Here is a 24637-nt window from a genome sequence, read left to right on the forward strand (position 1 = left end):
TCTGATGCTGCTGGGCCTGCTGTGTTCATCCAGCTCTACACCTTGTTATCTCAGATTCTCCAGCATCTGCTGTTCCTACTATCTCTGAAGTAAAGTCATCCACATTGACTATTGGTCTGTGTCCGGAGTCACTTAAAATGTCCATCAAAATGAGATCAACTTCCCGTTGCGGCCTCTGCCACACCCTTTTGCTCCATCCAGCAAAACAAGGACCTTTTTCAGTTTACCTTTGCGTAAATACTCATCTCACAGTTGGCTGAAGTTTTATCACATTATAACTTGCTGACAATGTAAACCGGCTCATTGTGATTTGTGTGTCCGTTGCTCGCGATTTTAAATCAATCAGACAAAAAAAATTATCAGATACGTTCCATCAGAGATTTTGATATGCAGGATTCTTCAGCCAAAATATCTTAATATTGGATTAGCACCAAAAGCTCATTTTTTGAAATCTGATTTGTTCAAGGTTTGAACTTCAGAGCACAGACACTTTTTTGTATGAAATGCTTTGAGGAAACTCCCCAGCCATGGTATGTTTCCACTAGGACTGGTGGGGTATTGGTAATATCGCTGGGCTGATAAGGCTAATGCCTCGACGACACGGGTTCAAATCCCTCTGACAGCAGACAGAAGTTAAATTTACTTTAAGATCTATAATTAAAAGCTGTTAAATATGGTGACCAAGATAACTGTGATTGTTGGAAAAATCCATTTGATTGACTGTTCTGCTTTAGGGACAGAAATAGTTACTCCTATCAAGACTCACTCAGTGGCAGTAGCCTAATGGTATTATTGCTGGACTGTTAATCCAGAGACCCAGGTAACGTTTTGGGGACCGTGGTTCAAATCCCACTGTGGCAGATGTAAGATCTGGAATTAAGAGTCGAATGATCATGAATCTGTTGCTGATTGTCAGAAAAACCCCACCTGGTTCCCTAATGTTCTTTAGGGACAGAAACTGCTGTGTGTTTACCTGATCTGGCCTATGTGACTCCAGGCCCCATAGCAATGTGGTTGACTTTGAACGACCCTCTGGCAAGTAGGGAAGGGCAATAAATGCTGGCTTGGCCAGAAACTCCCTCGTTCTGTGAGTGAATAAGTTTTGTTTTTTAAAAAACGCATGACTCCAGCATCCAGCACCAATGTTGTTTGTTGCTGGGTAACGTGCTGTCATTGCCTGTGACACCCACAGCCCATCAAAGAAACTATTACAGAGACAGACTTGGCAATACTTCTGACTTTCTAAAATGATACTTTTAAGGAGCATTGCCACTCAATGTTAGTCTGGTTTTTCAAAGATGTTCCTTTTTGGTGATGCGTCTTTTGAGGTATTTTAACATCAAAAGCGTTGAGAGAAAACTTCTGACAAGATTACTTCCTAATGGCAGTTTGAGTCACCCCAACGATCGAATTTGGTTGACTAATTCTTGCTGCCGTGTTGAATTATTTTGTAAGTGGCATATTTTCCCTGCTGACTAATCACCAACTGGAATATTTCTTTTTAAATCAGTGGTTGTCTCAATATGTTATGCACCTGTCACATGTGACTCAGTTTGTTTTCTCTGACTAACGCACTGGTGTATTTCATCCAAAGACTGTGTTGTAACCTTCCAAAAGGAAGGAAATGTTTATTCCACTGGTGAACGTTCCCTGTCCCATTCCAGGTGAACGTTCTCAAAGGGATTTGTCTGGGTAACAGTAGCTGAAAACTGCATGCACGAGCACAAGTTCACCTTCTCTAGGTTACGTTTCACACTGATCCACAACGGTAGACCTCGCAGCACAGTAACAAACGGCCGCATCCCTGACTGCAATAGTCCTTCATGATGATAAACCTCTCTGGTTAGTTTGTTTCCCAATCCTGGTGAAGTCTTTACAACTTTCTAGCACTGTCTTCTGTTTCTCAGCCCCTTGCCAGGCGAAACAATTCTGTTCACAATGAAACCAGTTTCTTTAAAAATAAATTAGCTGACATTTGCCCATCTTCAAAAGTGGCACCAGAGTATTGGAATCTCTTATACAAGAACAAAGTTCATATCTGGCACCATTTGCATCAAAAATGCCACAAGCTGTTTCACAGAAATGTTAGCTACTTTGTTGACTCAGTTACAAAAGACAGATATTGAACGGTGATAACAAAGTGTGAAGCTGGATGAACACAGCAGGACAAGCAGCATCTCAGGAGCACAAAAGCTCTCTGATGAAGGGTCTAGGCCCGAAACATCAGCTTTTGTGCCCCTGAGATGCTGCTTGGCCTGCTGTGTTCATCCAGCTCCACACTTTGTTACCTTGGATTCTCCAACATCTGCAGTTCCCATTATCACAGATATCGGACGGTGTTGTCCAAGTGGTAGATTTTTAAGGAGCTCCTTAAAGGAGAAGAGAGAAGTGGGCAGGGAGTTCCAAGGCTTCAATCAGAGGCTCCTGGGATATGGCTGATGGTGTGGTTAGAATTAGGGAAATGTGAGGACTAAATTGAGGAATGCAGCTGTTTTGGAGCATTGAGACTGGAGGCAATGCAAAACAGGGAGGGGCAACGCCACAGCAGAATGTGCAAACAAGGAGGGGGGGCTTTTAAAGTTTGAGGCCTTTCATAAACAAGGAGCTTGTTCAATTTAGGAGACATGGGCATTTGCGGGCTGGACCAGCATTTGTTGCCCCTTAAAGTGATGTTGAGTTGACACCTTCAACCACTGCAGTCCATGTGCTGTGGGTTCACCCACAATGCCCTTGGGGAAGGAATTTCAGGATTTTGACCCAGCAACACTGAAGGAATGGCGATTATATTTCCGAGTCTATAGAGTAATTTCCATTACTCTAGATCAAGTTAGCATAAGGGCGGGGGGGGGGGGGGGGAAGTGTTGGGTATTCTAAAGGCATTAGGATGGAAAAATCCCCAGTCCTAATGGGATCTATCCCAGGTTACTGAGGGCAGGACAGACATGTCCCTGTGAAAATGAGGGATAGAAAGGGAAAGATTAGGGAACCGTGGACAACAGGTGAAGTTGAGAGGCTAGCAAGAGGACAAAGGAAGCATACATAAGGTCTAGGCGACTGAAAACAGATGAAACTTTGGAAGAATATCAGGAAAGTAGGACCAATCTAAACGTGGAGTTAAGAGGGCTAAAAGGGGCCATGAAATATCTTTAGAAAACAGGGTTAAGGAAAATCCCAAAGCCTTTTCATACATTAGGATCAAGACAGTAACTAGAGAAAGGGTTAGCCCACTCAAGGACAAAAGAGGGAAGCTATGCAAGGACTCCGAAAATGAGTGAGATTCTTAATGAGTACTTTGCGTCGGTTCACTGTGGAGAGGGACATGATGGATGTTGAGGTTAAGGATAGATGTTTTATTATTCTCGGTCAAGTCTGCATAAGTAGGGGGGCAAGTGTTGGGTATTCTAAAAGGCATTTGGGTGGACAAGTCCCCACATCCAGATGGGATCTATCCCAGGTTGCTGAGGGACGCGAGAGAGGAAATAGCCAGGGCCTTAACAGATATCTTTGCAGCACCCTTAGACACGGGTGAGGTCCCGGAGGACTGGAGGCTTGCTAATGTTGTCCCCTTGTTTAAGAAGGATAGCAAGGATAATCCAGGAAATTATAGACTGGTGAGCCTGACGTCAGTGGTGGGGAAGCTGCTGGAGAAGATACAGAGGGATAGGATCTATTTACATTTGGAAGAAAATGGGCTTATTAGTGATAGGCAGCATGGTTTTATGCAGGGAAGGTCATGTCTTACCAACTTAATAGAATTCTTTGAGGAAGTGGCAAAGTTGATAGACGAGGGAAGGGCTGTAGATGTCATATACATGGACTTCAGTAAGGTGTTTGATAAGGTTCCGCATGGTAGGCTGGTGGAGAAAGTGAAGTCGCATGGGGCCCAGGGTGTACTAGCTAGATGGGTAAAAAACTGGCTAGGCAACAGGAGACAGAGTTATAGTGGAAGGGAGTTTCTCAAAATGGAGAACTGTGACCAGTGCTGTTCCACAGGGATCCGTGTTGGGACCACTGTTTGTGATTTACATAAATGATCTGGAGGAAGGTATAGATGGTCTGATTAGCAAGTTTTGCAGATGACACTAAGACTGGTGGAGTAGCAGATAGTGAGGGGGACTGTCAGAGATTACAGCAGAATATAGATAGATTGGAGAGTTGGGCAGATATGGCAGATGGAGTTCAATCCGGTCAAAAGCGAGGTGATGCATTTTGGAAGATCAAATTCAAGAGCGAACTATGGTAAATGGAAAAGCCCTAGGGAAAATTTTATGCACAGAGAGATCTGGGTGCTCAGGTCCATTGTTCCCTGAAGGTGGCAATGCAGTTGGATAGAGTGATCAAGAAGGCATATGGCATGCTTTCATTCATCAGACGGGGTATTGAGTTGGCAGGTCATGTTACAGTTGTATAGGACTTTGGCTCGGCCACATTTGGAGTATTGTGTACAGTTCTGGTCGCCACGTTACCAAAAGGATGTGGATGCTTTGGAGACGGTGCAGAGGGGGTTCACCAGGATGTTGCCTGGTATGGAGGGTGTTAGCTATGAAGAAAGGTTCAGTAGATTAGGATTATTTTCATTAGAAAGGCAGAAGTTGAGAGGGGACCTGATTGAGGTCTACAAAATCATGAGGGGTGTAGTCAGGGTGGATAGCAAAAGTTTTTTTCCCCAGAGTGGGGGACTCAATTACTAGGGGTCATGAGTTCAAAGTGAGAGGAGGAAAGTTTAAGGGAGATATGCGTGGAAAGTTCTTTATGCAGAGGGTGGTGGGTACCTGGAACGCGTTGCCAGTGGAGGTGGTAGAGGCGGGCACGATGGCATCATTGAAGATGTATCTAGTCAGATACATGAATGAGCAGGGAGCAGAGGGATACAGATCCTTGGAAAATAAGCAACAGTTTTAGATAGAGGATCCGGATCAGCGCAGGCTTGGAGGGCCGAAGGGCTTGTTCCTGTGCTGTAATTTTCTTAGTTCTTTGTGCCAGTCAGGACAGTGAGCAGTTTGGTGGGGAGTTTGCAAGTGGCGTCCCCATGTATCTGCTGAGGTGGCAGTCGATTTGGAAGTTGGTGTCTATGGCACTTTGGTGAATTTTTATAGTCTAGATGGTACACACTGCTGCAACTGAGAGTCAGTGGTGGAGGGAGTGATAGGTGAATAGGAATCGCTACGATTTAGGGCATTGGCAGTCAAGTTTGGGCAGAGACATTAGACCCGACCAGGCATGCGTTAGTAAAGTCAAGCCCCAAGGTAACAAAGGCTCGAAGGAGAGACTCGCTGATGAGCTGAGGTAGGGGTAGAGGTGAGCAACACCACGGAGGTGAAAAGAGGGGACCTCGATGACACTTGTGGACATGTAACCAGTAGCTCATCTCGAGGTCAGATATAACCCCAGGGCTGCAAATATTCAGTCTGAGGGCTTCCAGGCAGCAGGATAGAGTCAGTGCAAATATAGAGCAAAGATCATCTTGTTGATAAAATATTTCTGGTGCTAACACCGCACGTTCCTGACGAAATGGGAGAGCAGTTTGCTTTTGGGAGTGCCACAGCTGGATTGCTGTCTTTGGCCAAATGTCTCCCTGGAGTTTTCAACACATGGACCCTCCCAGATGCTTCTGCCGTTGATCCTTCCTCTTGGACCACTGCCTTCCCATAGCCAATGGAAAGTCTGGTTGAGTTTGTTAACCAATTGGATTAATCTTGACTTTTTTTATCTTTTGGGTGGTGGTCATTCTTCAATCATTGATCAATCGGATAAGCGTGAGACCTTCCTTGTGCAAATTCTTCATTTTAAGCTTTCTTGGGTTTTTTTTTCCTGTCTCTTCCCTGCACAGGAAGATGGAGACATGGAGAGCGTGAGGTGAGGGAGAGATGGATGCTTTCTGTCTGCAGGCTATGTATGTTTCCTCTGCTCTCTTCCTTTTGGCACTTGCATTGTTTTTAAACCCTCTGCAGCTCACTCAGTCAGAGATTGCCAGGTGGAATTTCACTAACTCAAAAATCTTTGATAATTTTGTCTCATTCTCCCTCTTACTGCTTCCAAAAAGCAACATAGTACTGTGCACCTCAACAATGTGCAACACTTTGATTATTTAATTGCAGAACTCCCCTCGCTTCTGCTTCAGTTTATCGTTCTTGGAAAAAAAGAACATGTAGGGGGTGGAAGTATCCCTTACTTATAACTTCCCCCACTCGATCATCATACACTTCTCCAAACCTGGTGATTTTTATTTTTTCTTTCTCTCCTACCCCCACTAATTCTCTTCCATCTTGGGACTAGCAGAGATTTACCAGTGATAACAAAGTCTGGAGCTAGATGAACACAGCAGGCCAGGCAGCATCAGAGGACCAGGAAAGCTGACGTTTCAGGCTTAGACCCGTCTTCAAAAATGGGGGAGGGGAAGGGTGTTCTAAAATAAATAGGGAGAGAGGGGGGGGGGGAGATGGAACAGAAGACGGAGAGAGGAGCAGATAGGTGGAGAGGAGACGGACAGGTCAAAGAGGGGATGGGATGGAGCCTCCTCACAGCTGTGATTTACCGTCTGACCCAGAACAGTTTTATAACTGCTGTGTGGCTTTAAGGGTTTTGAGTTCGGTGATTTCCCAGGGGAACCTTCCCAAACACACTCCTGGAGTAGGAGGGTGTGAAACCCCAGTGCTTCACCCTGGGTGTTGGAATGACAATGATTAGCTGGCAGTGATTTAATGGAATAATTTGGGAAATAAAACTTAATCCAAATAGTTTCAGTCTTTTAGCCCTGATGAGGAAGTCTGAAATGAGTACTTAGTGCTTACTTGTATGTTTTTATAGGCTTTTATTATGTCTTAATTAAACACCAGGAAATACATTTCAAAAACTAATGTGCAACAATAAAATCATGACCATGAGTTTCTCATCCCAGTTCTGTAGGGTGTAGCCACAAATGACGAAGTAACAAATGGTCTTGTAACCTAGATAGGAAGGAAAGCTAAATTTACTAGAACGTGACTGGAATTAGAAAATAAATGCCTTTTGGTTGTAAGAACCATGAAACCCTGCAACAAGCAGCTGTCATATTCTGCAAACAGCTACATGTTAACCTTAACCTTCAGGTGATTCCATGACACTGTAACTCCTGTTCGTCAGGATGCATCTCACTCAACTTTGTGCAAATGAGCTTGATGACTATCTGATTAAATGGATAAAGAATCTTGCTTCTTCAGCAAATGTTAATCAGCCAAGGGAATGCTTGCAGTTGGATCTTGTTTCTTTTCGCAATTTAGACCAGTTTTCAGGGCAAGGAGGTGCCTCACTTCTTAAATGCGCAGGAACATGACCTGCTAGTGCACTTAACTGAACCTGCCTCCTTTCAGACAGTGTTCAGATATTTCCCCCACTTGCAGGGGTTTCATCTCGTTATTGTAATGATGCAGATATCCAAATGTATCTTTCTTTGTGTGTGACCAATCTAAGGGTATTTACAACCTCCTCTCATGCTTTGCATCACCTAATTCTATCATCCAAATTAGATCATCAAACCCGGATGGATTTTTGAGACAATTGGTGGGTTTGGAAAGCAGAGGTTGTATAATTGCTGATGGCTATTTTAGATTTACGCAATGGTATTAGTGGTCTGGAATATGTTGCCTGAAGGCTGATGGGGAGAGCAATGCCTTTCCACAGACAAAGAAACCATTACAACGGTGACATTAGCAGGACCGTGGGGATAGAAGGAGGAAGTGGAACTGGTCTGGGAGCTGCTTTAAAGAGCTATCCCAGGCCTTCTCCTGTGCTTTAGGATCAATTTAGGGGAAAAATGCTCAGACTCAAATGATGAGTTATTCTGATTTGTCTTGTTGATTTTTGAATTAGGCAGTTCAGATATGATGTGATGTGTCTGGGTTTTGAACCTAGACCTCCTGTCCCTGAGGTAGGGATACTACCACGAGCCTTCAGATTCCTTCACACATTACAAAATGGAGGTCCAGTGTGACCACTTAGAAATCTCACTCTTTTCTTTATCCTGGGCTTCAGATTAAATGAGGCGAGGGAGGAGTCCCAGATGTTTTTGATGGCAAACTCCCTTTTCTTTTCACATAACTTTGAATCATTCCTAGCTCTCACTTCCCTTTCAAAGCTCCAGGCTGTCACCCTGCTTGTCGAATCTTAGATTTTTGCAGAACGAGGGGAGATCTTTGTAAAACACACTAAACCAATACTTTGGCTCAGAATGTTTTGTCCCACCACAAGCTCTGTGCACCTTTCAGTGTCCGAAAGCTGTCTTTTGTCAAAATCACTTGGACCGTCACTCCAAAAACCTGCCTTTATCTACAGCGGTACTTAACCTGTTCTCATGCCTGTCTGGATCTCCAAGTTCAAGTTTTCGTTCCTCATGTGACTCTAGCCTGCATGTTATTTCTGTGTATCACTTGCTCCTTATGTATTAGTCTGGATTAGTCAAAGTATTTTTATTGCCCAACCCAAACTTAATAGTTATACAATAAATGGCAGAACCCTTAGGATCCTAGAAAGTGGCAACATTACTGGATGAGGTGGTCAAGGAGGCATGCGGCATTCTTGCCTTCATTGGCCAGGGCATCAAATATAAAAGTTGACAAATGTTGTGAAGTGGGTGTAGTACTTGCGGATTGGAAGGCAGGACATTAGAATTTGCTTGTAAAATGAAAATTGCAACTTTGTTTTAAAAGACTATAGTGTTAGCAGGCAAAGTGGCATTTTTACCAAGACAATGGGTTTTTGGATTTAGCCAATTAATTTAAACTAGGGCCTAGAATCCAAAACTCAATTAAATTTAAATCTGATGGATTTGACAGCCTTGGATCAATCCTATTGTAAGAAATTAATAGATTATCAAGGGTGTAAAAGACGAGAGCATTTGAAATTCGGAGTGAGAACAAACTGCCATCTGTTAAGAGAACAGCGTCCAACAGCCATCAGCTCTAAAGAATGAGAAAATCACTGGCTGTCACAGAAATCTCCTAAGATCTGAATAAGTTCCATCTAAATAAAGATACTACAGCACTCTTAGCTACTATTCCTGACTAATGAAATCAATGGAGGAAGGCGTTCCTGACTGGAGGACAGCAGAGAAGCAAAGGTCTTTCTGGAAGATTTATCCTGGCTATAATTTCAAGAGATTAAGCTTCAATTTTTTTTAGTTTGGTTTATTTGAGTGGGATTTGTATCTATTGGAATAGCATACCAATACAAGTTTCTTCTATTCAGGAATAGTTAAGGGACAATTATTCAGTTTGTTGTTTTGTTAATTTGTTCACTGTTAGAGTTAGATAAATAAATTGTTATTTGATTGTGAAGTGAGTATCAGGGATTTCTTTGTCTTAGCCACCCCTTTAACAGATAATGAGACGAGGTGAGCTTCTCTGGGTGTTTGTTTTAATTGTCAGAGAGTCAACCACTCCTTCATGACACAAGTTATGTTACAGCTGTACGAAACTTTAGGCCACGTTTGGAATATTGTGTGCAGTTCAGAAGGGCATGGATACTTGGGAGAGGGTCCAGAGAAGGTATGCCAGGATGTGGCTGGTCTGGAGGGTTTTAGTTATGAGAAGAGGTTGAATAAACTTGGATAATAAAATGTGAGGCTGGATGAACACAGCAGGGCCAGCAGCATCTCGGGAGCACAAAAGCTGACGTTTCGGGCCTAGACCTTTCATCAGAGAGGGGGATGGGGTGAGGGTTCTGGAATAAATAGGGAGAGAGGGGGAGGCGGACCAAAGATGGAGAGAAAAGAAGATAGGTAGAGAGGAGAGTATAGGTGGGGAGGTAGGGAGGGGATAGGTCAGTCCAGGGAAGACGGACAGGCCAAGGAGGTGGGATGAGATTAGTAGGTAGGAGATGGGGGTGCGGCTTGGGGTGGGAGGAAGGGATGGGTGAGAGGAAGAACAGGTTAGGGAGGCAGAGACAGGCTGGACTGGTTTTGGGATGCAGTGGGTGGAGGGGAAGAGCTGGGCTGGTTGTGTGGTTGTCCTGCAACCGCAGAATGCAAAGCATCATCCTCCGACACTTCCGCCATCTACAATCCGACCCCACCACCCAAGACATTTTTCCATCCCCTCCCCTGTCTGCTTTCCGGAGAGTCCACTCTCTCCTTGACTCCCTTGTTCGCTCCACACTGCCCTCCAACCCCACCACACCCGGCACCTTCCCCTGCAACCGCAGGAAATGCTACACCTGTCCCCACACCTCCTCCCTCACCCCCATCCCAGGCCCCAAGATGACATTCCACATTAAGCAGAGGTTCACCTGCACATCTGCCAATGTGGTATACTGCATCCACTGTACCCGGTGTGGCTTCCTCTACATTGGGGAAACCAAGCGGAGGCTTGGGGGTCGCTTTGCAGAACACCTCTGCTCAGTTCGCAACAAACAACTGCACCTCCCAGTCGTGAACCATTTCCACTCCCCCTCCCATTCTTTAGATGACATGTCCATCATGGGCCTCCTGCAGTGCCACAATGATGCCACCCGAAGGTTGCAGGAACAGCAACTCATATTCAGCTTGGGAACCCTGCAGCCCAATGATATCAATGTGGACTTCACCAGCTTCAAAATCTCCCCTTCCCCCACCACATCCCAAAACCAGCCCAGTTCGTCCCCTCCCGCCACTGCACCACACAATCAGCCCAGCTCTTCCCCTCCACCCACTGCATCCCAAAACCAGTCCAGCCTGTCTCTGCCTCCCTAACCTGTTCTTCCTCTCCCATCCCTTCCTCCCACCCCAAGCCACACCCCCATCTCCTACCTACTAACCTCATCCCGCCTCCTTGACCTGTCCGTCTTCCCTGGACTGACCTATCCCCTCCCTACCTCCCCACCTATACTCTCCTCTCCACTTATCTTCTTTTCTCTCCATCTTTGGTCCGCCTCCCCCTCTCTCCCTATTTATTTCAGAACCCTCTCCCCATCCCCCTCTCTGATGAAGGGTCTAGGCCGAAACATCAGCTTTTGTGCTCCTGAGATGCTGCTGGCCCTGCTGTGTTCATCCAGCCTCACATTTTATTATCTTGGATTCTCCAGCATCTGCAGTTCCCATTATCATTGAATAAACTTGGATTGTTTTCACTGGAAAGACAGGCTAAGGGGCGACCTGATGGAGGTCTGGAAAACTGAGAGGCATAGATAGGGTGGATAGTCAGAGGCTCTTTCCAGGGCACATGCTCAAGGTGAGGGGGGGGGGAGAAGTTTAGGAGAGAGATACAGGGGAAAATGTTTCACACTGAGGGTGGTTGGTGCCTGGAACACATTGCCAGTGGAGCTGGTGGGAGCAGGTACATCAGTAACATTTAAGGCATATCTTGATAAACGCATGAATGTTAGATGAACAGAGGGATAGAAATGGCGTATGGGCAACAAGTAGTGGGTCTAAATAAGGATTAGGAATTGTCACAGGCTTGGTGGGCTAACAGGTCTGTTCCTGTGCTGATTTGTATGGTGTTATGGACCTGACCAAACCCCCTTTAAAATATATTAAGACAGCCTATACTCTAACAGCATCTTCTTTTACAGGCCAGTTATGTTCTGGATGCATTTGACTGGTCAAACTTGCCAGTCTTAAATCAAAATACACTTTATTCATGCGCTATAGTTAAAGTACAACAAAAGAAAGAAGAAATTAGAATAACTTAACTCTATTGGAAAGCTAAACAGAGTAATAGATTATTTAACCACTGCACAGTAACTGTTCCAATATAGTAACGTCCTAAGCATGCACCCTTGGCAAAGGCACGTTCAGTAAGATAGGTTGCCTTGCAGGCAACTTTCCTCTCCAGGAGGAAAAAACATCGAGAAAACTGAGTGAGAGAGAGTGTAACAGGGAGAGATGTACTGCAGGTTCCAAACCAGCTTAAAGGACCCAGCAACTGCTTCTGAGAAACTAAAACTAAAAGTCCTGGTTTTGTTGAGTTTGACCTCCCACTCATTCAGGCCAGTTCTATTATTCTAACTTTTTTTTAAAAGAAAAGCCCAAGGCTTCTCAAACTGTTTCCTCCAGTGGCTCTGGCTAGACTGCTTGATACCTCGCCCTGTCTTCATAAAAAGAAACCATAAAAATACGCTTCTTAAAGTCAGTGTTGTCACTGTTGTATTACATACTTAACCCTAAAGGAAAGGAAAGACACAGATTTGAGTAAGTGAAAGGCAGTAAATTTTCCAACTTTGCACTCTTGGTTTGATGCTTGCCAATTGGCATCCCTGCTCCTGGGGAAATTGCTGTCCAGTGTACACACTCTCTGGGTCATTTCGTTAATAGTTGGGAAGTATTTGCAGCGAGAGACGTAGCTGTTGCTGCAAAGCCGGGAGATTTCACCCTCCTCCCACCTCTACTTACTCCCTCCTGTCTCTTCCCTCCTTTTGGTTTTTTGAATTTAAATTTTACGTATGTTTCAGTTAACGTTTTACTTCCAAGAATCATTTCAAAATTCCTGATCACTGAGAAATTTTCTCACTTGAATCCAGCTCTAACCGACGGCGGGCTGTTCCCTTTGTATTTCTTGGCAGTTGCACAACGATTTGGGGAATGTTCTCGTTCTCTCTCTCTCGGAAGTTAATTGAGACTGGCATCTGGGCTAATGCTGCACTTTCTTATCCTAATGCCTGAGCTATTCAGTCCCTGTTTCATGTTGATTTTGTGCTCCCACCATCCTGTGTCAAGTCAGTGAACCTGTGGCTTTTGCTGACGAGCAAGGAGCTGTTTTAATTCGGAGGAGTTAGTTTGCTTTGCTCTGCTCGCTGTGCTTTCTTTCATCCACCTTTCTGCTGCTGTTGGGTGAAAATATTTCCTGCTACACTTTTGCGTTCCGGGTGTAGTCCCCGCCTCCGAGCCTTGCTGAGTTGCACTGTATAGCACCACCTGTCTGAAGAAGCAGCTCCTCCTTCTCCTCAGCTGAGTGGTTTAATTTTTAACGTAGTTTCTGACCCTCTTATTCTGGGAGCATGCCCCCTTCATAAGCGAAGCCGTTTGAACGGGGTCTGTTTATTAACACAGCGGGTAAATGAGGGATGTCGCTGTAGGCTGTGGACACGCTGTTGTTTGTACTGGATGATATTGTAATTCCCAATCGTGAAGCAAACAGATGAGAGAGACTATGAGAATCATACACTCTGTAGGCAATATCAGCAGTCCTACACGAAATGGTATTTCCTGGAAATGGTAAGTGCCATAGTTTTGAACTACACCCAGAATGTTTTAGATGTTTGTTTTCCCAGTCGATCTGGATAATCCTGCTCTGGGTTTAAAATGTGATTTCAAAGAAGTTATCAATGTCAGGAGAGTTGCCTGTGTTAGCGCTGACCACCTGAAATCCAAGCAGGTATTGTGAGCTCACTGTCACAGAATATGTTTACAAAGCAAAAAAAATCCTGCTGCGACAGCAGAGTGAGAGATATCAAACTGCAACTCCACGAGAAACTCTTCCATCAGAGGGAGAGCTAACTTCTGGGGAATGACAGGGCATCAAACCTGGGTAAAATGGAGCCAGACTGAGGGATTTATAAGGAAGTGATATTTCAGGTACAGGCTTGGTACATTGCTGTTGGAGGGAAAGGTAAGGAAACTGATGTGTTCCCTCAGATGCTGAGGGAGATGGAGAATGTGGTCCATTAAGCAGGAAGGGTTGTATGATGAATGTCAGATGAATTTGGGTTTAGTGTGCTGAATACAATGATTTCAGAAGGTAAGTGGAGTAAATAAGGTGGCAAAGTAAAGATCTGAGAATACAAGAGACAGAAGAAGGGCATTCAATCCATTCTGTTGTACTGTCCGTCTCAGTATTTTGATTTGGTGTCAATCTCTTGCCTGCTCTGTAACCCTGCACGTTGTTTGTATTTTAAATAATTATCCAACGTCCCGTTTGAATGTCTCACTTGGACGTGTGAAAAAGCATATTCCCACTTCACATTTGTTTCTTTTACAAAACACGTTAAATCTGTACCATCTGGTTCTTGATCCTTTTACAAGCGGGAATAGTTTCTCCCCATTCATTGTCCATATTCATGATTTTGAATACATTTGTCAAATCTCCTCTTTCCAAAGAAAATAGTCCCACTTTCTCGAATCTCTCTCCATGACTGAACATTCTCATCCCTGGAATATGTGTGCCTTCCAAAGCATTCATACCCTGCCTAAAATGTGAGACCCAGAACTGTACACACTGTTCCAGCTGGGGTCTAGCCAGTGGCCTTACACTCTGCTCTTATGCTTTATGCCCTTATTAATGAAGCTTAGAATATTGCATGCTTTATTAACAGCTCTCTGGCACCTTTTTTAATGACTTGTGTATGGATACATCCAGGTCTTTAAACTCCGACACACCGTTCAGAACTTGTTTTAAACTGCCTCTCCATGTTCTCTTCATAACGTGTAACCTTTTCACTTTTCCACACTTACATCTGCCACTTGTCCACCCATTCCACCAATTTGTCAGTGTCCTTCTGAAATCTTCACAGTTCATGATTCTCCCAAGTTTTGAGTTGTCTGCAAACTTTTAAATTGTCCCCTGCGCACCGAGATCTGGATTATTTACATATATCAAGAAAAGCAAGATATCCCGGTTCCAATCCCTGCGGCACTCCCCTACACACCTTCCTGCAGCTCGAAACATACCCGTAAGTTTTCAAAATCGTGAGGAGTCATGAGAGTGGATGGAAAGAAAACTGTTGCTGCTTGTGAAAAGATCGAGAACCAGAGAGTGCAGATTGAAAGTGTTTCTCCTCCCACAGCTAGTTTTGGATCCATGTTCATACTATCCCTCTTATTCCATGACCCTTAACTTTCCTCCTATTGTATGGCACTGCATCAAAATCTTTTTTGGCAACCCAAGTACATCTCATCAACAGTGTTACCCTCATCCAGTCTCTCCGTTACCCCTTCAAACAAAACTCCAGTTAGTTTGTAAATAGTAAATGATGCGGTGTAATGTAATGGGGATAAAGAACGTGATATATCTGTTGTGCACAGCAAGACTAAAGTACTTTGTATCAATAAAATCCAAAAGAACTGCAGATGCTGTAAATCAGGAACAAAAACAGAAGCTGCTGGAAAAGCTCAGCAGGTCTGGCAGCATCTGTGAACAAAAATAGAAGTTAATGTTTTGGGTCCAGTGACCCTGTCTCAGAATCCGGACCCCAAATGCTGATTTGATTTTTTTTTCTACACAGATGCTATCAGACCTGCTGAGCTTTTCCAGCAGCTTCTGTTTTTTGTACTTTGTCTATCACCAGCACAGAGGAGGACTCTGGCAGTTTCTCAGTAGAAGCAGAGATGTTCGAGGCAAGGGCTGGGGTGAGAGTTGGTCAGTGCAATGTCCCAGAGGGGCCGGCTGTTCTCAGAGTGGCTAAGTCACCTGGTCTGATGCCTGTGTCTCGGAATCCTGAAGGGAGTGGTCTGTGGAGACAGCAGAAGGCTTTCTCACAATCTTTCCCTAAATCCTGAGGAGATGATCTAGATTGGAGAATGATAAATGGGATCCCCTTGTTCAAGGTCTGGTGTAAGGAGACGCCTGGCGACTACAGGCTGGGTCAGTTCGGATAAAGAGATGGATAAAAAGCTTTGGAAAAAGTGATCAGGGTGAATGTTAATAAAGACTGAGTCAATGAAAGAGAGTTGACTGGGGTGTTTGTAAAAGGCAGATTGTGTTTGACTGATGTAATTTTTTTTGGCGAAGTAACCGAGTAAATCATTGAAGGGAACGCACTGAATGTGAAGGAAAGCCTTTGTTAATAAGCGAGTGGAATTGCCACCTGAGGGGTGATCAATAATTTCAGCTAGAATTTGGAGGGACACCTTTAGGGAAATATATCGACGGGAGTACGGAGACAGATGAGGGTCAAAATGGATTATTGCACACTTAATGGCCTGGACGCGATGGGCTCTGTAATCTCATCCTGCGTCCTTGTGACTCTCGGCGAGACTTCTCAGCAATTATTCACTTTCTAACCCGGAGGAGTGTGTGTTGAGGGCTGGGGTTCAACCCTTTTTTTGTGATAGGGACAACGGATCAGGCAGTGTGTGAGGTCGAGGAAGTTCACTTTGCCGTGTCTGTGTGAGACAGCCTCTAGCTGGGCTATTACTACATGCCCCTTGGGCTGCCCTTGAAGACAGTGGTCCATTTGTTTATCCATCTGTCATTCAAGTAACTTTCTGCCAATTGAAAATGTCCTCCATCTGCAGGGAGATGATGTATAAACCGCTGAACAAAGGAGGGGAACTGTACTCAACGTTGGCCTCGTCCTAACGGCCGCTTGCTTTGTGCGGCTGCAGCACATTATCGCATTGGTCCTCCATCCACCGGCCGTGAGCTTCTGTCTCACTCTCATGCTGCTAAAGATGGAGCTGACTGCATTGACATGGAATGCTCCAAACAGTCGGACTGGCAAGTATCACTTGCCCTCCTAGAATCATTCAATAGAAAAACACCGTTGCTGATTGGATGGTGGTTGATGTGTCATATCCTGTGAGTAAAGGGATCGGTAGATCCTATTGGGTAATTCCCTGAGTAGACGGTCAGCATCATTTGGGCAGAATGCCACTGCCTGAGAAATAGCACCAAGCCGTGGAGAGGAAAAACCTTCCAGTCAAACCCAGGACCTCTTCCTGTCCACACGCTGCCTTCCCACCAGGGATGAAGTGGGTTTTTCCTTGTGGAAGTTCATCTTGAGCAGCTCTGAGAAAGCAGGACTTTGTGCTGTGCTGTCTTCTGCAGATTGTACTTCGAGTTAAACAGCAACTGCGGCCGGAGGACTAGTAACTGTGAAAGCTGCTCTTTGGTCTGCCCCGGGGCGTGTTTGTCTGGCAGTGTGAAGCGCTGTCAATGACCGTGTGTTGCCGATTGGTACATTCCACGGCCACAGGGCTACACACTGAGGGGTGCCGTGAAACTTGCAGCAGGAACTGCCAATGGGTGATGGGGACAGGCTCTTCAGCCTGAATGTACCAAGGGACTGGGATTGGGGTAAAGCCCTGTGTGTTTGACATGAAGTGGATTTTGTGAATCTAATCTCTTACTTATTTCTCCCCGGGATGTGAGTGTTGCTGGGTTTGCAGTTCTCGCGCTTGAGAAGGTGTTGGTTATCGCATCCCGGACTGAAACCGTAACAAAACGTAACTTTACAAAGATCGAACAAACCTTTTACTGCTACATGCGCAAACTGGCCTTCCATATCAGTCAGGCAATCCCACTGGCAGTGCAAAGAGAGCGTTTGCGGTCTTGCTGCGTTGAATACTCGAGACTCTTCACAGTCAGTTACAAGAACAATATTTGCTGCTGTGTTCACCCAGATCAGCAACGGCCGCTCTCCCGGTTTAATTTACGTACAGGCCCAATTTGGCTGACCTGTACAGTTGCTCCTTTAATGTCTTGACCTCACAGTTCCTTGGGTTTTTGCCTCTACTCCCCCACCTCTGACCAGGTGACGTCGTGCCTACTGACTGAGCCACACACTTGGCATCTTCCTCACTTGTCAGCCACGTCCGCAGCAAAGCAAGCAGCCCGCAGTTTGAAGTGAGGGTTTAGATTTGTAAGGGTAGAGATTTTCAGCATGTTTTCATGATGTGAATGTACATAACTTGTGAGTTGGTGCCTTCCACCACTGCACAGTTCAGGAACAGCCAGCATACAGTTTGGGAGGGAGTTCCAGGATTTGGACCCAGTGATGCTGGGGAAGTGATGATGTATTTTGTAGTAAAGCTGGTGGATGGTTTGGAGGGGAACTTTCAGATACAGTTTGCATGCATCTGCTGCCCCTGTTCCTGCTGATGGTGGGTATTGCTGCTGGCATTATAGGTGTGGTGAGGAATCTCATTGCTGTGTATGATATTAATGAACCTGAGCTGCGTTGTACTTTTACTGTCAAGTGTCCTTTCACCTCTGGATTCAGGAGCGCTGTGCTGTCGCAGGGCCAGTGCAAACAGATTATTAGGCTGTTTACCTCATGTTTTTGGTCAATTTTGCTATGAATCAATTATCCATACATCTCCACAAATTATAACAGGAGCTAAACTCTAAAATTGTGTGTTGCTGTGAAATGCTTTGCAACATCCTTAAGATGTAGAGGTGCTATATCAAAGCAAATTTGTTTTATTTCTTTCATTTACTTTAAAACCCCAGCCCTAAAATTTAGAAACGAACTTATACATTTCTGAAGAGGGGTCTAGGCCTGAAACGTCAACATTCCTGCTCCTCTGCTGCTTGGCCTGCTGCGTTCATCCAGCAAGGGAGCAGTCACCTCGTTAGGGGTTTACTACAGGCCCCCCAATAGCAGCAGGGAGATTGAAGAAAGCATAGGTCGGCAGATTTTGGAAAAGTGCGGACGTAGTAGGGTTGTTGTAATGGGTGACTTTAACTTTCCTAATATTGATTGGAACCTGCTTCGAGCAGAAGATTTGAATGGAGCTGTTTTTGTAAGGTGTGTTCAGGAGGGTTTCCTAACTCAGTACATTGACAGGCCGACGAGGGGAGAGGCCATTCTAGACTTGGTGCTCGGAAACGAGCCGGGGCAGGTATCAGATCTTGTGGTGGGAGAGCATTTTGGTGATAGTGACCATAACTGCCTCACATTCTACATAGCTATGGAGAAGGAGAGGATTAGGCAAAATGGGAGGATATTTAATTGGGGAAGAGGAAACTATGATGCGATTAGACATGAGTTAGGAGGCATGGGCTGGGAGCAATTGTTCCATGGTAAGGGCACTATAGACATGTGGAGACTGTTTAAGGAACAGTTGTTGCGAGTGATGAGTAAATACGTCCCTCTGAGACAGGCAAGAAGGGGTAAGATAAAGGAACCTTGGATGACGAGAGCGCTGGAGCTTCTTGTGAAAAGGAAGAAGGTAGCTTACATAAGGTGGAGGAAGCTAGGGTCAAGTTCAGCTAGAGAGGATTACACGCAGGCAAGGAAGGAGCTCAAAAATGGTCTGAGCAGAGCCAGGAGGGGGCACGAGAAAGGCTTGGCAGAACGAATTAGGGAGAACGCAAAGGCATTTTACACTTATGTGAGGAATAAGAGAATGGTCAAAAAGAGTAGGGCCGATCAGGGATAGCATAGGGAACTTGTGTGTGGAGTTTGAGGAGATAGGGGAAGCCCTTAATGAGTTTTTTGCTTCTGTCTTTACGAAAGAAACGAACTTTGTAGTGAATGAAACCTTTGAAGAGCAGGTGTGCATGCTGGAATGGATAGAGATAGAGGAAGCTGATGTGCTGAAAATTTTGTCAAACATTAAGATTGACAAGTCCCCAGGCCCAGACCAGATTTGTCCTTGGCTGCTTTGGGAAGCGAGAAATAAAATATCTTCGCCACTTGCGAAGATCTTTGCATCCTCGCTCTCCACTGGAGTCGTACCTGAGGACTGGAGAGAGGCAAATGTAATTCCTCTCGTCAAGAAAGGAAATAGGGAAATCCCCAGCAATTACAGACCAGTAAGTCTCACGTCTGTCGTCTGCAAGGTGTTGGAAAGGATTCTGAGGGATAGGATTTATGGCCATATGGAAGAGCATGGCTTTGTGAGGCGTAGGTCATGCCTCACAAACCTTATCGAGTTTTTTGAGGATGTGACTAGAAAAGTTGATGAGGGTCGAGCTGTGGATGTGGTGTATGTGGACTTCAGTAAGGCGTTTGATAAGGTTCCCCATGGTAGGCTCATTCAGAAGGTCAGGAGGAATGGGATACAGGGGAACTTAGCTGCTTGGGTACAGAAATGGCTGGCCAAGAGAAGGCAGCGAGTGGTAGTAGAAGGAAAATATTCTGCCTGGAAGTCAGTGGTGAGTGGTGTTCCACAGGGCTCTGTCCTTGGGCCTCTACTGTTTGTAATTTTTATTAATGACTTGGATGAGGGGATTGAAGGATGGGTCAGCAAGTTTGCAGACGACACAAAGGTCGGAGGTGTTGTGGACAGTATAGAGGGCTGTTGTAGGCTGCAGCGGGACATTAACAGGATGCAGAGATGGGCTGAGAGGTGCATGATGGAGTTCAACCTGGATAAATGCGAGGTGATGCATTTTGGAAAGTCGAATTTGAAAGCTGAGTACAGGATTAAGGATAGGATTCTTGGCAGTGTGGAGGAACAGAGGGATCTTGGTGTGCAGATTCATAGATCCCTTAAAATGGCCACCCAAGTGGACAGGGTTGTTAAGAAAGCATATGGTGTTTTGGCTTTCATTAACAGGGGGATTGTGTTTAAGAGTCGTGAGATCTTGTTGCAGCTCTATAAAACTTTGGTTAGACCTCACTTGGAATACTGTGTCCAGTTCTGGTCGCCGTATTATAGGAAAGATGTGGATGCTTTGGAGAGGGTTCAGAGGAGGCTTACCAGGATGCTGCCTGGACTGGAGGGCTTATCTTATGAAGAGAGGTTGACTGAGCTTGGTCTCTTTTCATTGGAGAAAAGGAGGAGGAGAGGGGACCTCATTAAGGTATACAAGATAATGAGAGGCATAGATAGAGTTGATAGCCAGAGACTATTTCCCAGGGCAGAAAAGGCTAATACGAGGGGTCATAGTTTTAAGCTGGTTGGAGGAAAGTATAGAGGGGATGTCAGAGGCGGGTTCTTTACACAGAGAGTTGAGAGAGCATGGAATGCGTTGCCAGCAGCAGTTGTGGAAGCAAGGTCATTGGGGACATTTAAGAGACTGCTGGACATGCATATGGTCACAGAAATTTGAGGGTGCATACATGAGGATCAATGGTCGGCACAACATTGTGGGCTGAAGGGCCTGTTCTGTGCTGTACTGTTCTATGTTCTATGCTCTAAACGTTGTTATCTCAGATTCTCCAGCATCGGCAGTTCCAACAATTAGACCGCAGAGATAGTAGGATTAAGGTCAACTAAGAGTATTCCTTGCCAGTCCTGGTGCCTTGCTCTGTGTTCGAATGTCCCCAGGTGCTGGCTGTCTGTGGATCATCTATCGTTGTCTGAGGAAGGATCACTGGACCCGAAATGTTAATGTTAAATCCTCACCAACCCCTTTGATTAGAGGGTGCAGTCACGCTGTAAAATGAACTCGATTACTCGTGATGTATTTGGACTCACTCAGAAGCGGAAGTGGGAGAGGTGTTGCCAGAACTGCTGAGATACTCCAGCGATCGTTGTCAGTACTGATCACAGAGGGGTGTGCTTGCAAACTCACTGCTTGTCTCTTTCCCAACGCTGCATTTCCAGCTGCTGCAGCAAATGACAGTGCTTTCTGTCATTTAGAGAGGAATCTGCTGAGATTAATAGGATCACCCAAGTCAATGGCAACTGGGATCCCAAAAATAACAAACTCCTGCATTTTATGTAGCACTTTTCACAATCATGGGACATGCCCAAGTGCCTTGCAGCAAATGAAGCGCCATGTGTCATCACTGACATGCAGGAAATGCATTCGATCATCTGTGCACAGCAAGACCCTACAAGCAGCAATTAGACAATGATCTGATCATCATTTTGTGTGATATTAATTAGGGAAGAAATATTTCCCTGGACACTGGGGAGACTCTCCGCTCCCCTTCACAGTAGCTCTCCAGGATCTTTTACGTTGACCTGGGAAGTTGGGCAGTCCTGCCCTCTCAGTACATGGGAATCACTGGGGAAACCCAGTCATTCGCAGGGAGACCCATCAGGGAGAAGTGGAATGGAAGGAAATGGTGAGTAGTTGCGCTTGCAATCACTGGCAGCTGGTTTACCGGTAAAGCAATCAGTAACGAAAGCAGGATACAAGCAGCCCACGATTGGAGGAGCAGCAAGCTGCAGGATAAGTCAATACAGGCAGCCCCGGGGAAGCTGAGATAGTGTGTGTGTATGAGAGAGAGAGAGAGAGAGAGAGAGAGAGAGAGTGTGTGTGTGTGTGTAAAATGGGCTTGCGGTTGGGGAGAACTGAATTTTACTGATGTTCGGAGGGACACTGGAGAGTCACCTCTTGACGACGCCACCAACCCCCCCCCCTCCTCCTCCTCCCCCCCCCCCCCCCCCCCCCCACACCCTAAAGGACATCCATTTTCCCATTGGGTCCCAGGCGTTGGGGAAGAGAGAGGGAGTCTGTAAAGAAGGGAGAACTGTTTCAACCTGTCACGAAAGCAGGTGACCGCATGTCGTGAAACTGTTCCAAATGAACTTGGGGACTCTAACTTAAGGCTGTTTCTGTTCAGGAGCTACACTATGGGGAAGGAGGTAGTGGATGCTATTACAATAAACACCATGAATTCTAAAACAGTAATCTGAGAAGCAGTAAACAGTACTTTAACAGTGCTTGGTTTCCAGCTTTGTGCATGAATGATGGAAACACATGAGCTATGTTCTCAACAGTCTGCAGATGGCTTGTATGGAGAATTCTGCTAGTCCTTTTGAAACAAAACTTGTGGCTCACTTTTATGTCAGTTGTGGCTTTCTGTTTAATGGGCAGTTGATAGTTATTGAGGATATTGATGAATTCTTCTAATTCTGCTTCGGAGTGAGCCTGAATACCTCATGAGTAGGGAAGTTCATGTCACAGCATGATTGCACCCTCTATATTAAAAGAATTGGTGAGAATCAAAATGTTGTCCTCAACTTTAAAAAATACAGCTCTCAAGAGGAGCTCACTGGGAGGTAAACCCATCCTATGCCCTGTTTCTCTCAATGCTATAGTGGAGTGTCAGACATGAGTTTATTTTTAAATCATACTTAGCTGTCTGGAGTGGGATTTGAACCTGGGACTTCCTAAGCCAGAGGAGAGGAGATGCTAGCCACAGAACCACAGCTGATGCTTAAAAGCACACCCTGTCTTTTGCCATCCATATGCTCGTGGCCCAGCCGTTGCCTTCTGGTCCTAAGTAGGAAAAGGCATCTGGCGTCTGAAATGTCAAGTGGCAGGAGTCTGCATGTTGCAATATCATATCAGAGAGCTGTACTGGTGCCTTGGTCTGGTGTCTCATACTGGTCCAGTACATTCATTGGCTGGGCCAAAAATCAGCAAAAGTCTGGATACAGCAGTTTGGGGAAACAAGCAATACAAGTTTTCTCCATGGCAAGTCAGGAAAGTTTTATTTTGGGCTTAGTGTCCAGACCGGCGAGGAGTCATGCTGCCTGTGCTGAATCGCTGTGGTTGTGACTTGTAGGTATTTAATGGTGAAGTTGATATTAACTGAAGTTTAGTCTTCAATTTTACTGCTTAACAATCATCTCGCTACATCTATTTTCTCACCCACCCAGAGACAGAATTATGATCAAAAGTCACATCCCATGAGATTGGAATCTGCAGTGTTGGACCAATGAAATTCCACATGGATTTTAGGGGGGAAAATCATTGGAGGATGTCTAAAACCTGGAGGTTAACGGGTAGTTATTTTGCCTCCGTTTTCACTGAAGAGGGCACCAGAGAGGAAATAACATCAGGAAGAAAAAGAAGATAAATATTCCAACAGTTAAAATGGACAGGAGGGAGAAACTAGGCAAACTTGAAGACAGAGCTGGGATCTGGATAAATGGATTACAATCACAGATGTTCAAAGAAACTGGGTAGGAAATTTCAGAGTTGCTAACATCCAAGTATTAAAATGCACCGAAGGGTAGGAGTAGAGCTGGAGGACTGGTCATAAGAAATAGCAGAGTAGGCCATCTGGTCCCTCAAACCTGCTCTGACATTCAGCAATGTCATGGCTGATCTTTTCATGGACTGAGCTCCACTTACCTGCCTGCTCGCCATGGCCCTTAATTCCTTCGGCTCAAAAATCTATCTATCTATCTAGCTTTGCCTTAAAAACACAAAATGGTGATTGAGCTAACTCAGAGCTGCACCCCGATCAACTATGGCAAGAAAGATTCTAAAGTCTTTGCTGAAAGATCCTTAATAAAAGGCTATTAACAGAGGCTGAAACCTAAATATAGTTGCCATGAATGTTGACACATGGGTGTTTGGCTGCACTGTCTGGGCTGGCATTTACTTCCCATCAGTTAGTGCTCTAGAGAAGGTGCCAGCGAGCTGCCCTGTAAACAGCTGCAGTCCATGTAGGGTGAGGGCACCCACAGTACCCTTGGGGAGGGAATTCTGACCCAATGATAGTGAAGGAACAGCGATTATATTTCCAAATCAGGATGGTGAATGGAACGTTCAGGGGGTAGTGTTCCCTTGTATCTGCTGCCCTTGCCGTAAGAGCATGAGAAATAGGGGCAGGAGTAGGCCATGCGGCCTTTTGAGCCTGCTGCACCATTCAGTAAGACCATGGCTGACGTTTTCATGGACTCAGCTCCACTTACTCGCCCGTTCACCATTACTGTTAATTCCTTTACTGTTCAAAATTTGATCTTTGCCTTCAAAGCATTCAACGAGGCAGCCTCCAACTGCTTCACTGTTCCACAGATTCATAACCCTTTGGGTGAAGAATCTCTTCCTCAACTCGGCTCAAGCCAGGAGCTACTTTATCCCGAGAAGGGTCTAGGCCCGAAACGTCAGCTTTTGTGCTCCTCAGATGCTGCTTGGCCTGCTGTGTTCATCCAGCTGCACACTTTGTTATCTTGGCTACTTTATCCCAGCTGGTTTTGAGCTTTTTGACTGTTGTTCTCCATGGAAGCGGATGTGGGCTTGGAAGGTACTATCTGAGGATCTTTGAATTTTGGCAGTGCACAAGCAGCACAGTGTGTACTGAGCATCGGCTACTTTATCCCGCTGGTGTT

At 45.3% G+C, this 24637-nt stretch overlaps 1 protein-coding gene across 5 annotated transcripts in view; it reads left to right on the forward strand.

The window, feature by feature from the left end:
- The window catches only part of LOC125466615 (NAD kinase-like), an 86981-nt gene that overhangs the window by 35944 nt on the left and 26400 nt on the right, over positions 1-24637 (forward strand). Inside the window, exon 1 of one of the 5 annotated variants that reach the window (XM_048561369.2) lies at positions 12874-13165. The exons of 3 other annotated variants lie outside the window; for them this stretch is intronic. In XM_048561369.2, coding sequence (XP_048417326.1) covers positions 13089-13165 — 77 coding nt within the window. In that variant the 5' untranslated portion in view covers positions 12874-13088. Of the gene's footprint in view, positions 1-12873; positions 13166-20045; positions 21634-24637 lie in introns of those variants that run through there. One more of the 5 variants, XM_048561370.2, reaches the window with a different exon arrangement.

The sequence above is a fragment of the Stegostoma tigrinum genome, chromosome 28 (genome assembly GCF_030684315.1).
Source record: "Stegostoma tigrinum isolate sSteTig4 chromosome 28, sSteTig4.hap1, whole genome shotgun sequence".
Classification (NCBI taxonomy): Eukaryota; Metazoa; Chordata; class Chondrichthyes; order Orectolobiformes; family Stegostomatidae; genus Stegostoma; species Stegostoma tigrinum.